The following is a 14,984-nucleotide window of genomic DNA, read 5'->3' as shown; positions in this document are numbered from 1 at the left end:
GAAGACCTTTCTAAGTATATCCAGCTGTCTCTGGAAGCCAATGGTTTGTTGTTTTTTAAATAAAAAAAACAAGTTTTAATTGTATTATTTAAATTATAATAAGCTTTTGGTTTAAAATGAAATCTGAATTTAATACAAAATGTAATTAAAGCCTAAACTTATTATGATCTCTTAAAATGTTTAAATAAAAAATAAATATGCTGAACCCACGAGCCTCTATCAAAAATTTTGAATTAAAGGCAGCTTGTTTATATAAAGAAAGGATCAGGGGAAAACATCTAACTTTTGAGGTCAAGCTTTATAAATATGGAACAAAAGATCTTGTATTATATTAAGGGTTTCATCCTGTGGGGACCCAATAGCTGTGCTACTGAGAACATAGTGACTTGGCTTCTTACTCCAGGAAACACAATCATGTATCTCATCAGGATCATCCACATACATGGTCTCATTCTATTTTACAGATTTCACCCTCTCTGAGCTCTGATAGGCTCAGTTCTCAAATTATGAATATTGAGGACTCTAGCTGCCATGGAAACAATGGTTATATCAACCAATGAGAATGCACCTTTCTTTAGAAAATAACTGAAGTTATCTGTTAGCAGAATAAAAACAATCTCCCCCATTAAAAAGATATGTTTTCATGAGATTTGTAACTCTGCCTCAAGAAATCCCAACAATCAGGGTGGACTGATTAAATTCAATAATTTAAATTGAAGTTTTCCACCTAGTAATTTAAATTCACCCTGCTGGAAGCTTGTTGGGGTTTCCAAAGGCAGAGTTACCAAACTCATGAAAACATATATAGTTAATGAGAGAGATTGTTTGTACATAAAGGTACAGGGATGGTGAGTTAGGTTTTCTTTGCTATTGTTGAGGGGCTGGTATTTCAGCAGCATAGGTTTGAAAAACAAACTATAATTAATGTTTCAGTGGACTTTTAAACAGGAACGGAAGGGAAAAATAAGCAATGACCAAGGTTTTCAAAAAGTGCTTAAAAGCAGGAGTAAAACTAAATTAGGTTAGCTATTCCAAACCTCCGCATGTCTTTGTCTACATGTAGGGATCAGCACCAAAGCAGCTACACAGATGGCTAGCCACTGTTTGCCAAATCTGGGCTGTATCTGTGCAGAAGCAAGACCAATCTGCAACCTTGATTGTTGATTTGTTTATTTTTGTAATGAAGTTCTTTGGTAGGGAACATATATGTGATAGATTAATCTGTCTAACCAACATTTGATAGAAAAACATTGGAGATTTCCTTAGGTGGACTTCATTGTGCTATTCAAACCATACTGCACACCAAATACTGTTAATCAACAAATAGTTAAGTAACCAGGTAATTTGAATTTTGCATAAAAATCAGGAACTCTACTAATGAATAACATATATAGTGTTTGATTTAAAGCCCACTAAAATCAGTGAGAGTCTGTCCACTGACTTCTACGGGCTTTGGATCAGGCTTTCAGTGTACAGAACGTTAAGGATACTTGAAAACAAATTTTAAAATACTAATTGTACATGAATAACAGTATTTAACACCTGTATGGAGCTTTAGGTCTTCAAAGCAATGTACAAATGTTATGGGACAAATCCTCTCCTCAGCAAACCCTGACTAACTGGGTGGTATGCAATGGAAGCCCCAAGAGTCAGGACCGAACCCTCCCCCTTAGCTCGCAGAATTGTGTTAGCCCACGCAGCTGCTACTCATATGCCCCTTCGCAGTGGTGGAATGGTTAGTAGATACATGTAGTTGTGGATCCATGAGCACACCCCTAAATTTCTTGCAGTCAATATGGAAGCAACCCCCATGAAGTCGTGCCCTGTGGCATACAGAAAATGCTGTCCCTCTGTGCAGGCTCCCTGCAGCCTTGCCCTCCTCCCCGACAAAAAATGTAACTGCACGGCAGTGTTGCCAACCCCAAGCATTAAAAAAAAAAAAAAAACACCTCACAAGTCACACCCTCTCCCAAATCATGAGATTTTGGGAGGGAGAGGGGGGGAAGCCAAAACATTTTGGGTGCTTTTAATTTGCCTTCTGTTTTTGAACCTTAAGAGTGTATTTTAGTCATATGTTCAAGCTTTTCTCCATAGCCATGAGGTCTAGAAACTTACTTATAAAAAATGAAATAAATACAGGATCTTTGGTTTCAATAAAAACACCAAACATAGTAAGACTCATGATAAAAATCAGAAGCGTTGACAATACTGACACTGGCACTGCTCCATTAAGGGTCTGCACACTGGAAGAGGGGGCAGTATGTCTCCCTAACTGTATAAGCCCCACGATACCTTTGTGAGATAGGTAAGTAAATATTATCTACATTACAGATGGGGAAACCGAGATTGAGTGATTTACTCAGACACTTAGATGCCATGGTGATGAGCACAGTATAAAAACCTAGAAAAATCAGATAAAGAGAGGCTCACAATGCATCACAATTTGAACCCCATGAGTCCCTGCTGTCTCTCTGAACCATACTCAGTTCACTTGATCAGCACATACCAAGCTGAGCCTCAACTTTTCTTAAGCTCATTGCTATTTTGAATAGGTAAAAGTTAGCTAATAAAGAAATCAATGGGGAACCTAACTGGGCGGGATGAAACCTGTGCCATCTTGCTCTAAATATCTCAAAACTAACATACTTTCCTCTTTTGTTTTTTAATAAAAGAATGGAATAGCAAGAGCAGAAAGCTCAGTCTTTCAAAATAAAGAAATTAGCCGTGCCAGACAATGATAAACTCCTCAGAGATTATAAGGCCAGGAGGAACCATTGTGATCAACTTCTCTGACCTCCTGTGTAACACAGGCCACAGGACTTCCTCATATAAATTCCTGTTTGGACTAGAACCTATCTTTTAGAAAAACAATGGGTTTTTTTTAAGTTTCTTCAGTGTGCTGACAAATAGTTACAGGTGGGTTAAAAGTTAATAGTTTTGGGGGTTTTTTTCAAGTATGAGATTTTTTACAAGGAAGGAACTCAAGCTTGCTCCAAAGCATGCAATTTGGTATAGATATAAACAATACAACTGCATGTCAGTAACATCCTCTTTAACTAAAGGCAATTACCAATGTTTTATTGTTAATTATACAAGACATAGCACCCAAAATTCCCAAGGACTTCAGAATGAATAAAACCTGGACAATCAGGTCATAACATCTAATTAAAATGAAGAGCATAAACTCTGGCAGCATCCAATCAAAACTTAACTGTTTCTTGTTTAATTTTCCGCAAAGATGTAGGAGAAAGGAGGAGGATGACATTGCTATTAAAGATGAAACAAGGTTTACTTGCTTTGAAAAATGTAAGAGACACAAGGAAATGATGAGGGAAAGGTCAAAAGTTACAACACACTATCACTTAGATTAACAAATTTTATTGTGTTCACTATCAGTTTATTCATTCATTACCCATTACTTTCTATGCTGTATTGTACGTCTCAGAGGTACATCTCATAGCTTCATCAACTCCTTAGGGGGCAGCCAGGATGTCAAACTGGTTCTTAGAATATGTCTTCGCTAGAGCTGGAAATGTAATTTCCAGCTCAGGTAGACATATCTGCACTAGCTGTGATAAGGCTAGCATGCTAAAAATAGCGTACCCATGGCTGTACAGGCAGCATGACAAGCTAACCACCACAAGTATGTATCTAGGATGGGATTTTATGTGGGATGACTAACCTGTATTGCCACCCATGCAGCCACAGCTATACTGCTATTTTTAGCATGTTAACATGATCAGACCTAATGTGGGTATATCTACCTTGCTCCAGTGTAGACATACACTTACTTGTCTTAGGCTTATGTAACCGTGCCTTTGTGGGTCACAACTGAGAATACCAAATTCAGGACAAACTGCTGAGAAATAGGGCAGATGCATCCAGCAACAAAAATAAACGTCTGTTTCACCACACTGGCTAACAAGAAGTCATAAAAGCAGTTTCCTTAGGCATTCCAGTCCTTGTACCACCACCAAAAACACTAGACTTAAAGATGAGTGGTTCTTTAAACCAGTTTAATCAAACAAAGGGTTCTTCTGATCCCAAATGGTCAGCCATACACCCAGGTCAATATACAACTCGGATCTTGCCCAAAAATCACACTGTTGCCAATCCTTTAGAATCTAAAATCTAAAGATTTATTCATAAAAAGAAAGAAACGTGAGAGTTAAAATTGGTTAAAGGAATCAAATACATACAGTAATTACAAAGTTTTTGGTTCAGACTTGTAGCAGTGATGGAATAAATTGCTGGTTTAAGTTAAGTCTCTGGTTGCTTCCAAATCATTAGAACGACCTCAGTCTCTTGGTTAGAATGTTCCCATTAGTATAAGTCCATAGTCCAGAGGTTTGAGCAGGGAAGAGGCAAAATGGAGGTGTTTCCATGGCCTTTTATAGCTTTTGCCATGTGGAGGGAAACCCATTGTTTCAAACAAAGCCCGCAACACAGCTAGTGGAAAATCACAGGTGATAAGATAGTGCTTGGAGTCACTCACATAGGTGAGTCACATGTCCATGCATGACTCCACTTAGACATAGTAGGAAATCATTACCGATACCCCAGACAGAACATTCACAGGACAGTCCATTCTGTCTGGGCTATCCAAGCAACAGTTGACCGACCAGCCAAAGAATCCATTTGTGACTAACCAGCCATCCATTGTTCCAAAGACATCAACAAAAGCAGTATTTTTCCTGCCTTGTCTATCCTCTCTTTCCTCCATCTTGTGTCTATTTGTTACAAACAGGAGACATGAATACCCTTTACACATCAAGACTGAAAGTAAAATTAATCCTTTCCTTTTAATCAAAGAGAGGTTGTTCTGTAAAAGAGAGACTTAAAAATTTTAATTGTTTGTTTTGCATAATCATTCAATTTTAGTTTCTTTCTTGTGTTTAATCAATAATCTTTCAAGTTTAAAATCAATGCTTACAAGTGTTTGCCAAAAAATCAAGTAAACTAAGGGCTCTGTTTAAAAAAAAAAAAACACACACACAACAGACCTCTTTGTATCACTGTTTTTATGTTAGAAAGTGAAAGAGTCTAACATCTAACTCTTTTGACCCTTGTAATTAATACAACAGACCCCCAAGTGCTGAAGAAAATGGTGTCAGTGATGTTCTTCCCACTGAAGTGTTAAACTGAAGTCATGACCATTTGTGTTTGTGATGTTTCACTCCATATTTTTATGAAAATATGATTATGATATGAATATGACATAACTGAGATGTACTTTATGCAAGATGGGTCTTGTAAGATATCATTGGAAAGGTTATAATTTACTGAATGTGATTATCCAATTTGTATTTGCCTGTATCATTTCTGTATCTGAAGTTAGGAATATTGACTATATATCTGTATTTCAACTATGCTACTTTGGGTGATGTCCACTGCTAACACTTCAGGTACAACAATGGAAAAGCCAGACAGGGCGGATGGCCCATCAGTGAGGACAATGGACTGTGAAAAGGCTTGGCCTTCCTGTGGACACTCCATACTGCTACTGGCTCATGGATGTCGTGATACTACAGAGTCAGGTGGTCTTGTCACCAGATACAAGAAGTCCCAGGTAATGTTTAGTAACTTTCCACTGGAAGGGGAGGGGGGGTGTCAAATTTGGGAAACAAAGGATTCCCGCTTTATGTGAATATTATTTAAGGGTAGGGAGGAAGGCAAACGGGACTCCTCCTCTCCATGGCCTATCCAAGAAGAAAGACTGCTAAAGACACCTGAGGAGAAGGAAGGGGGGGGAGTCCAGACTGAGACAGGAGTCCAGTCTGAAAATAAATATAACTGGAACTCTAAACCAAAGACATTTTGCAACCTGCCTAAAATAACATTTAGGGTAAGAAAGTACATTTTGTAACCTGTTTCTTAAGTATATTGAGCTTAGCTGGCATACTTTGTTTTATTTGCTCAGTAATCTGCTTTGTTCTGTCTGTTATCTCTTATATTCACTTAAAATCCACCTTTGATAGTTAATAAACTTAATTCTTGTTTATAATATAACCCAGTTTATGTAATTTCTAACTGGGGGGGGCAAGAAGTGTGCACACCTCTCTTCACATTGAGGGAGGGGGCGAAGTTCATAAAACCTTTGTACCTCTTAAAGGGAGTGAGCATCAGAGTGTTGGAGCAAGCCGCTAAGGCTGAATCTTTCCAGAGCGGATCTGTGTCTCTCTATGCAGCTGGGTGTGGCCCTGCCTGTGCGCTTGGCTGGGAGAGGCTTGTGAGCCTAACCCATCAAGGCCAGGAAAAGGGGATCCAGGTTGGCAGAACAGGCTGACTCAGTGGCATCCCAGCACATCAGGTGACACCCCAAAGGGCCTCAAACCTGTCACAATGGTCATTAAAGACACCATAGCACTTTTCACAACAGTATGGATTTTAACTCAGTGTCCTAGCCAAATTCCAATTTGGGTAATTATATTCTGACTTTACCTAGACTGTGCCTCTACTTTTAAATGGTTAAGGTATATTCTTCACTTCCTCTCCTAGGTCACATCTACACTAAATAGTTAGGTCTACCCTGCTAAGCTGACCTAACCCCTGGGGTTGCCAGCACTAGTCTGACAGAAGGAGAACCCTTCTGGTCTCTGTAGCAAGTGGCTACACTGAAGCACAGCAGCAGCATAGCCCCAAATAGTCATGTAACAATTCTGTGAATTGTTGGACTTTGATATCTGATACCCATAAGGTAGTTGGAATAAACTCTGTGTCTGACTTGTGTTTGTTTGGGGATCGTTCCAGACTTAAAAAAAAAAAAAAAAAAAAAGCTATACAACTGTAAACTCTTAAGATCATCCTTTGCAACTCTCAAATCTCAACAGCTTTCACATTACAATGTATGGAACTGGAAACAATAACAAATCAGTATAAAAAGTTAGGGCCCAATCCTAAAGTGTTTCAGATATTACAGTATTGAGTGTAGTATAAATGGCTAGACAGACAGATTAGGCTGACTTCAAGAGGATCAAGATTCCTATGAGAGTGTTAGCACTGGCTTAAACAGAAGGAGGAGCAGCCCAATAATACGTAATAAATAATAATAATACCACCCAGCTCTTGTATAGTGCTTTTCTATCAGTAGATCCAAAGTGTTTTACAAAGGAGATCAGTATCATTATCCCCATTTTAGAGACAGGGAAACTGAAGCACAGAAAGCTGTGACTTGTACAACTAATATCAGATTTAAAAAACTGAAAGCAATTTAAAACCAATATACACATAAATCAACTATGAAAAATTTTAACATCAAAAAACTTATGTTTAGCAGATTTATAGAATAGCTAAAAAGGATGCCTACCCATACACTCTAGACACCCTGGACAAAAATTCTATAAAAACAAATCCAAAGGCTGGGAACATCTTTTTAAACAGAAACTTGTAGTTGTGTAATACAATTAAAAAGAATGAGAAAAGTCATTTTAAACTTAGCCTGGCACATCATTGCTTTTAATTGATGAACTGTTAACCTATGAATTAGCTGTTTCCATATAATTTTGAAGAGACCATTTCACAATTTTATATTGTAATCAAAAATGTACATTTGAGTTCAGTTTTTTTTTAAAAATGAGATTGTCTCTGTTATTAATTTATAGACATGAATGACTTCCTACTAGTAGCTCCATAAGCAAAACTGAGCAATCTAACAGACAACAGCAAAAAACAACTTTCTACTACCAAAAAAAGCACAGTTTAAATGTAATGACCTTCTAAAAATAAACTAAAAATTGTGCTTTGTTTGTTTTAAGCAAGGATACTGTACAGCTCAAAACATTATCTACAGGCATCTTTAATTCTAGCCAAAATGCAGATGGACCCATCCAACAAAATCTAATTCTTAGTTCTATTATCATATTGATCTCCTCCCCTTCATTAACATAGCAAGGGTAATTTTTAGCTACTTATCGGATTTAAAATCTTGTATCTCAAAACTGGAGCTAAGAGGGTGAGTAATGTATGGGTGTGTATGTCTTGCCAAAAGTCACTGAAGAGCAAAGGTGTATACAGTATATATAAAAATAAAGTCTGTATTTTTTGTTTTTTAATCTGTACCATATGTTAATTTGTCATTGTTTGGCAATGTTTTTAAACATATTTAGGAACTTTATTTTAATCAACACAAATAGGTTTGTGTGGAAAAAATGCAGTGATGGGGTTCCAGACTCTTCGTCATACCATAGCACATCACACCACTCCTCCTATTCTTTGGATGACAATTATAGTCTCTAAATGCCAAGTTCAGGAAGATATTACAGCAACAGCTGGCCCCTTGGCAGACTCCATGAGCAATTGCATTGGTAACTCTGGAGTTTGGTAGATTGATAGATCTGCAACATGGTTACGTTTCTAAAGGGCAGCCTTCCTTTCAGCTGGTATTATCCATACATGCATCTTACACGCTGGGGAATGTACTTACACTTGTACTCTTTTATGGTTAGGCTTGGCAGAATTTAGTTTTAATTTTTGTATCATTTTGATGTATATCATCAAAGTTAAGTTTTTTTATTTTTATCTATTTAAATTTCCACATTTGCAGGATATTATGGGAGGTCAGACAATAATTAGTTAATAACAGTAGACATTAAGATTCAAAAAGTCAAAGCTTTATAACTGCTTTATAACAAACTATCAAAATGCACAAAATAAATATTCTTGACTCAAACTCTAATAAGTTTTCAAGCAGCATTTTTCTTCTTTAGCCTATCTGTACATTTCAATTATCATAGATGGAAATATTTTTTCAATGGTTTGTGTATGTACAGTGAAACCAATATTTACCGATAAAAATCTAATCCTTCCAAATTTATTTAGGGTATAAACTTTCACACTGTCTTTAGTGTCATTCTCCCCAATCTTACTGTTGTGCCATTGATCACCAAAAGTGTGCAATCACGCAATCTATTTCCTGGAATTGAAAGTATAGGAGTCATGGATGGATGGATGGATCTTAGACCTTCTCATCTTCTTTTGGAATTTTTGTTCATTTGTTTCTAGGTAAAATCCCAGACAAATGCCCTGTGAGTTTGTTCACAAACAGAACTACATTATTATCAAGCACAAAAATATGAAGACAACTGTTTGTGAACATGACCCTTAAAAGTACCGATCATATAAATTATTCTGCAGTGTTTCTGCCTAGGGCAACGAAAATGATGAGGGGGCTGAGGCACATGACTTATGAGGAGACGCTGAGGGAACTGGATTTATTTAGTTTTCAGAAGAGAAGAGTGAGGGGGGATTTGGTAGCAGCCTTCACCTGAAGGGGGGTTCCAAAGAGGATGGAACTAGGCTGTTCTCAGTGGTGGCAGATGACAGAACAAGGAGCAATGGTCTCAAGTTGCAGTGCGGGAGGTCTAGGTTGGATATTAGGAAACACTATTTCACTAAGAGGGTGGTGAAGCACTGGAATGGGTTACCTAGGGAGGTGGTGAAATCTCCATCCTTAGAGGTTTTTAAGGCCCGGCTTGACAAAGCCCTGGCTGGGATGATTTAGTTGGGACTGGCCCTGTTTTGAACAGGGGATTGGACTAGATGACCTCCTGAGGTCTCTTCCAACACTAATCTTCTGTGAGTCTATGTAAATTGTTTAATAGGCAGCAGAGTAGGCTATCCCTCAACACCTACGGAAAAATTCTATTCAGTAATCTTTTGCTGCACTGTTTGTAGATCATATATTGTAATCCACCCCAAAAGAAATATCTATACAGTACACTATACAGTTAAAGGTCTTAACCTTGCAAGGATAAGAAGGGGGTTGTAGACATGCAGAGGACACATGGCATGTGGGCTGGTAAGATCCACAGTGAAATCCATCCATCCTGGTGGATCCTGGGAGATCTGTATAGAGATCCAGTTCCTCTGCACTGTTCCCTTGCCCTCCCCTCCCCACCCCAGAGCACTATGGATGCTCACGAGCCTGGCTGCCAGTGCTGGTCTGGCTACTTTCTTTCTCCAAAGGAGCAGGTAGAAGCCATGAAGTATCAATTAAGAGATCTTTTCTTCTTTTAAAACAGTCTGAAAACTTTTTAAATGAAATAAAATGTAACATGGTGAAAAATAAAAATGATTCACCTGTTGTTAGCTCTGCAGTCCAAGCCCTGGGAGCCCAAGTGAATTGACCTGGGCTCCGAGATGCAATGCTGTGGGTTTTTTATTGCCGTGTAGATATATAGTTTCCCGTGTTCCCTTTAAGATTCTGATGGGCCGTCAGTCCCCAGCCTTGCTACATAAGCCCTGTTCACCTGTGTATAGTGTAAGCCAGTGGTTTTCAAACTGCGCGTCGCGACCCAGTACTGGGTCATGGAATGTAAGGCACTGGGTCGTGGCGGCTCTGGTCAACACCGCCGACCGGGCCATTAAAAGTCCCGTTGGCCGTGCTGCTCGGCTAACGCAGGCTAGTTCCTACTTTATTTTTTCTTATTAAAATGACAAACGTTTCAGAACTATTTAACATCTGTCTAAGTACTACTTAATCAATAGGCAATGGTTACATGTGTCCCATTAAGGCCTGGTTTGCATATAAATTTTGTACATGTAACTATAATATGTATAATTATTTCAGTTAGGGTTGTGATTTTTTAACCAAAATAGTTATACTGATACAAATCCCTAGACCTTGCCTTCACTAGGGACTAAAGATGTGTTCTTTATTTGAACTAGCTATCTGAAAGTTAACTAACTCAATGTAAAATCCTAGTGAATACAATGTAATTTCAACATGTGTTAGCAGATCAAGTTAAAGACTAAGCTCCCCTATAGTCTTTAACTCAACCTATTAACTCATGTAAAGACTACAAACTGCCTTGTCTTCACTAGGATTTTACATTCCTAGTGAAGACATAGCTTGTGTGTTATACCAATACAAAGATGCCTTATCCCAATAGTGCTTATTCCCCTGCCCATATAGGAATAAACTATGCCAGTATATGAGAAACAAGGTGAGTGAGGTAATATCTTTTATTGGATCAGCTTCACTTGGTGGAAGGGACAAGCTTTCGAAATTCACAGAGCTCTTTCTTAGGTCGCCAACATAGGACCAACACAGCTACAACATCACTGCAAAAATGCTTATAATGGAATATCTGTATCCTCACTATGAGGATTGTACCATCCCAATTTTGCCAGCATAGATAAAGCAGTACAACTTGTGCGTATGTGGACGAGCCCTATGTGATTTTTTTGTTGCTATTTTCCCTGACAGCCTCAGTCTTTACCATTCTCTCTCATTAGGTTAACTTGATTTCCTGAGAGTAGTCTCAGTAGAGGGAGTAGCATGATGAAGAGCACCCCAATAAATGAAGCATTCTGTACTTTAGGTAGATGATCATGAGGTCATTTCAGTGGATCAGTGACAGTGTGGACAAATACCACGAACGTAACAGCACAAACAGTTCAAATAGTCCTCCCACTACTGTGCCACAATGCACCAGGGGCCTTTCAAAATCTTCCAGAAGACCCTACATCTGGGAGACATGCCAGAAATTGTTAGTGCTGAGAGCAGTGCAATTGAAATGGTTTAGAACAGCACTAGTGTTGATACATGGGGAAACTGCAAAATTTTAAAGTATGCATCCATATTCCTAGAGTGGACATATCAAACTATTTATGCTTAAACCAATTCTATTGCGCCAATTCAACTGGAAACAGTTCAATTCCTTAATGCAGACATGGACCATGAACTTCAGTCACTTCACTTTCAAATGAACTTACAGCAACACAAAATAACAGCACTGTATCCGAAAGTGTTTGTGGTGTGAAGTGTCATCGCAACTCAACACCAACACATACAGTGTCAACCCCAAGTATTCAAAAGTCATGAGTCAGGCCTCCCAAAAATAATGAGACTGACTTAAAAATTATAAATCAGAGCTCTTTTTATTTGTCTACTAACTTTTGAGCCTTTAAGGTACATTTAGGTTTTAAGTTTTTACCTGCAACCACTAAGGCTAGAAATATACTTTCTTTTTGTGAAAAAAAAAAGAGAGAGAGAGAGAGAAAAAAAGCTATGGATCTCCTCTAATCAGGAGCTGGGGATTTAAGACAACACACCAAATATCACAACACTTGACAATAAAATTGCAAGCGCTGGCAACAATGCATACTGATGTAACATGATGCCAACATCACAACATATCAGAAAATCTCATAGTCACTATGTTGTGGCAAAATGTGCTGCTTTCACTTCCTTCCTGCCTGGATGTGGTGGGCAGAAAGGAAGAGGGATTTATCTAATTTCTCCATCCTCTTCCCTGGCCCGCTAGAGTATGAAGAAAAGATCCTGGTAGTTCTACACTTCCCTCAAAGGGTACCTCTGTCTATACAGCAAACAAACAAACAAAAACCCAAAGCAAGTCTCAGAGCCAAGGTGTAAAGCTTCAAGCTCACTACGGTGTTAAAAGTCGCTGTGTAGATGCAGGCTCTGAAACCCATTCCACTCTCCAAACTTCAGAGCCTGGGCCAGAATGTCTGCATGGCTATTTTAACATCATAGCTACAGAGGTCAGATATGGAGCCAAACTTCCCCTCCAAAGCCCAAGAGGGTTTGGATTTGGCCCAAGGCTTGGAGGTTGTATCTCCAAAGCCCCGAATGTTGAGGGCTTGAAGATCCAGACCTGGTGTCCTGGCTGGCCCTAGCCTTCAGGCCCAACTTGGGAAGGTCCCTCCCACACCTTGGCTGCAAGCACATCAGCATGTCGGGACCATTTTGGTGGGACTATCACACATCCCCCACCAGCTCGGTGCCCGATCCTGTGCATGGCTCTGCCTGGGGTGGCCCGTACTGTTAGGGATAGGGTGACCATACATCCTGTTTTGGCCAGGATAGTCCCTTTTTTAAGCCCTGTCTCGGCCATCTCAACTTTTTTGACAAAAGTGGGCATTTGTCCCGTTTGCTCTTGCCAACTGATCAAGTTGCCAAGAGCAAATGGGACAAATGCCCACTTTTGTCAAAAAAGTGGGGTGTGGTACGGAGGAATGTGCCGGGAGGGTCCAACGGCGATGCCAGCCCCTTGTGGGGAAGGGGTGGCAGGGCTTGTGTGGGGGCAAGCAGGGTTCCAACCAGTGACCCCAGCTTTGCACAGAGGACAGGCAGGGTTCCAGCGACCCCAGCCGGGGTGGGGGAGACTCCGACAAGCAGCTCTGGCCAGCCCCATGTGGTGTCCCATTTTCCCTTTGGGAAATATGGTCACCCTACTTAGCGCCGCCACAGGGCTCAGCACCAGCAGAGAGACTGGGGAGGTGGAGAGTGTCCCCGCATCAGACCCCGCGGGTACCGACCACCCATGCAGGCAGAGCCATTTGCAGGCGCCGGCCTTAGACTAGTGGATTTCATAGCCCTTCGGCATGGGGAGGGGTGTCATGTTGTGATATGGCGATGCCCGTGTCATGACAGTGCCCCCCTAGCCGCCCCGCCCCTAGGCACCCGCCTCACAGGGCCCTACCTTCCTGCGGCTGCTGCCCAGGGTCTGCAGGGGGCAGCAGGCGGGCTCCGAGCTCCTTCTGCGGCTGCTTCTCAGGTAGGTCACCCGCCTCCTGCTGGCGGTCGCCGCCTCCGGCCGCCCCGCCCCCGGCGCCAGGTGCGCCTCCACTTTGTCCTTGCGGTTGCTGCGGGCCGGCCCTAGGCGCTGCTCTGTGCCCCGGGCGGGCAGCGCCCCGGCCGCAGCTGCTCCCGCCTTCTCCGCCGGGGCGCAGGAGCGCCTCAGCCCCAGCTGCAGGCAGAGGAAGACCGCGGCCGAGAGCAGGCAGAGGCGGAACGCGAAGCCCTTCCACAGCGGCTTCTCCTTAGGCATCATCCCCCGCTCACTGGGCGGGCGAGCCCCTGGGAGCGGGAGCCTGCTGCCGCCGGCACAGCCAGTGGGCTGGGCGCCCGGCTGGCGGAGGGTCCCATGCGAGAGTCGGGGCGCTGGGAAAGGCAGGCGGCCAAGCCGCTCATTGACAGCGGGGGGCGCTCCCTCGGGGCCGAGCCGGAGCCCCGCTGCAGCCAGCCAGCTCGGACGAGCTGTGCATATTTGCAAAGGGGATGAGGCCGGCGCGGACACCAGCCACACCCAGCCTGACGCTCGCCTGGGTGGGGTTTGCTCCCCGGGGTGTGACCTGGCTGAAGGGGAGCTTAGAGAGCCCGTCTCTGTGCTAAGAGCCCAGCCGCGTGCAGCGGTGCCCCGCGGGGTCTGCTCTGCTTGGTGTGCGCTTCTCCCGGGATAGCCCCGAAAACGTACTTCAGTCAACACCCAAATAGTTCGGTGCTCCCTTGTGACAGGAGCCAGCCTCACTCTCAGCTCCCCGAGAAGCGTATCCCCGGTAGGGTGACCAGATGTCCTGATTTAATAGGGACAGTCCCGATTTTTGGGTCTTTTTCTTATATAGGCTCCTATTACCCCCCACCCCCTATCCCGATTTTTCACATTTACTGCCTGGTCACCCTAATCCCCGGGCAGAGGAGCAGTGTGACTAGTTTCTCCCCCTCCCCATTATTTTGTCATTAGACCATCACTGATTATCTTGTCAACAAACAGCAATTGTCCTTAATATTTTTGTTATATGTTTAAAGTGAAAGTAGAATATGTTTTGTCAGGGGCGTGTGGAAGAATGATTGTTTTGCTGGAGACTTGTACTAAACCAAGACGGTATTAAGCTGGGAAGAACACTTAAAGACTGTTTGTGTTGTCATTGATTTTTAAAATGCAAAATTCAAAGACGCATGATCCAGCCTCAGTCATTTCAGAGATGGCTGGCAAGCAGCCAACGGTGTTAACTGCTGAAATGAAGGCGTGCTTACCAGAGATATGAACGTACACTTATTACCACCAAAGCTAGCTGAGCAAAACAATTGCTAGTGAAATTCAACAAAATCCCTTTTGTCTTGGGGAAAGGGCAAAGCCAATCTAGATAGGAAAGAATGGTATTGTGTAAACGAAAGGTAAAGAACAAATGAAAAATATGTACATCTTGTATTAAGTCTGTCTCAGAAAGTAAAATTCTGA

General features: G+C 41.6%; 1 protein-coding gene across 1 annotated transcript in view; it reads right to left on the bottom strand.

Annotated features, from left to right (window-relative positions):
• The window catches only part of METTL24 (methyltransferase like 24), a 78,564-nt gene extending 64,768 nt beyond the window's left edge, over positions 1–13,796 (bottom strand). The window contains exon 1 of the mRNA XM_024194278.2: positions 13,446–13,796. Within this exon, the coding sequence (XP_024050046.1) occupies positions 13,446–13,796 (351 nt within the window). The remainder of the gene's footprint in view (positions 1–13,445) is intronic.
• Between the last annotated feature and the right edge of the window lie 1,188 nt (positions 13,797–14,984).

The sequence above is a fragment of the Terrapene carolina genome, unplaced genomic scaffold (assembly GCF_002925995.2).
Source record: "Terrapene carolina triunguis isolate 2854851 unplaced genomic scaffold, T_m_triunguis-2.0 Scaffold42, whole genome shotgun sequence".
Classification (NCBI taxonomy): domain Eukaryota; kingdom Metazoa; phylum Chordata; order Testudines; family Emydidae; genus Terrapene; species Terrapene triunguis.
The sequence above is the reverse complement of the archived record's forward strand: the minus strand, read 5'-3'. Positions and strand labels throughout refer to the sequence as shown.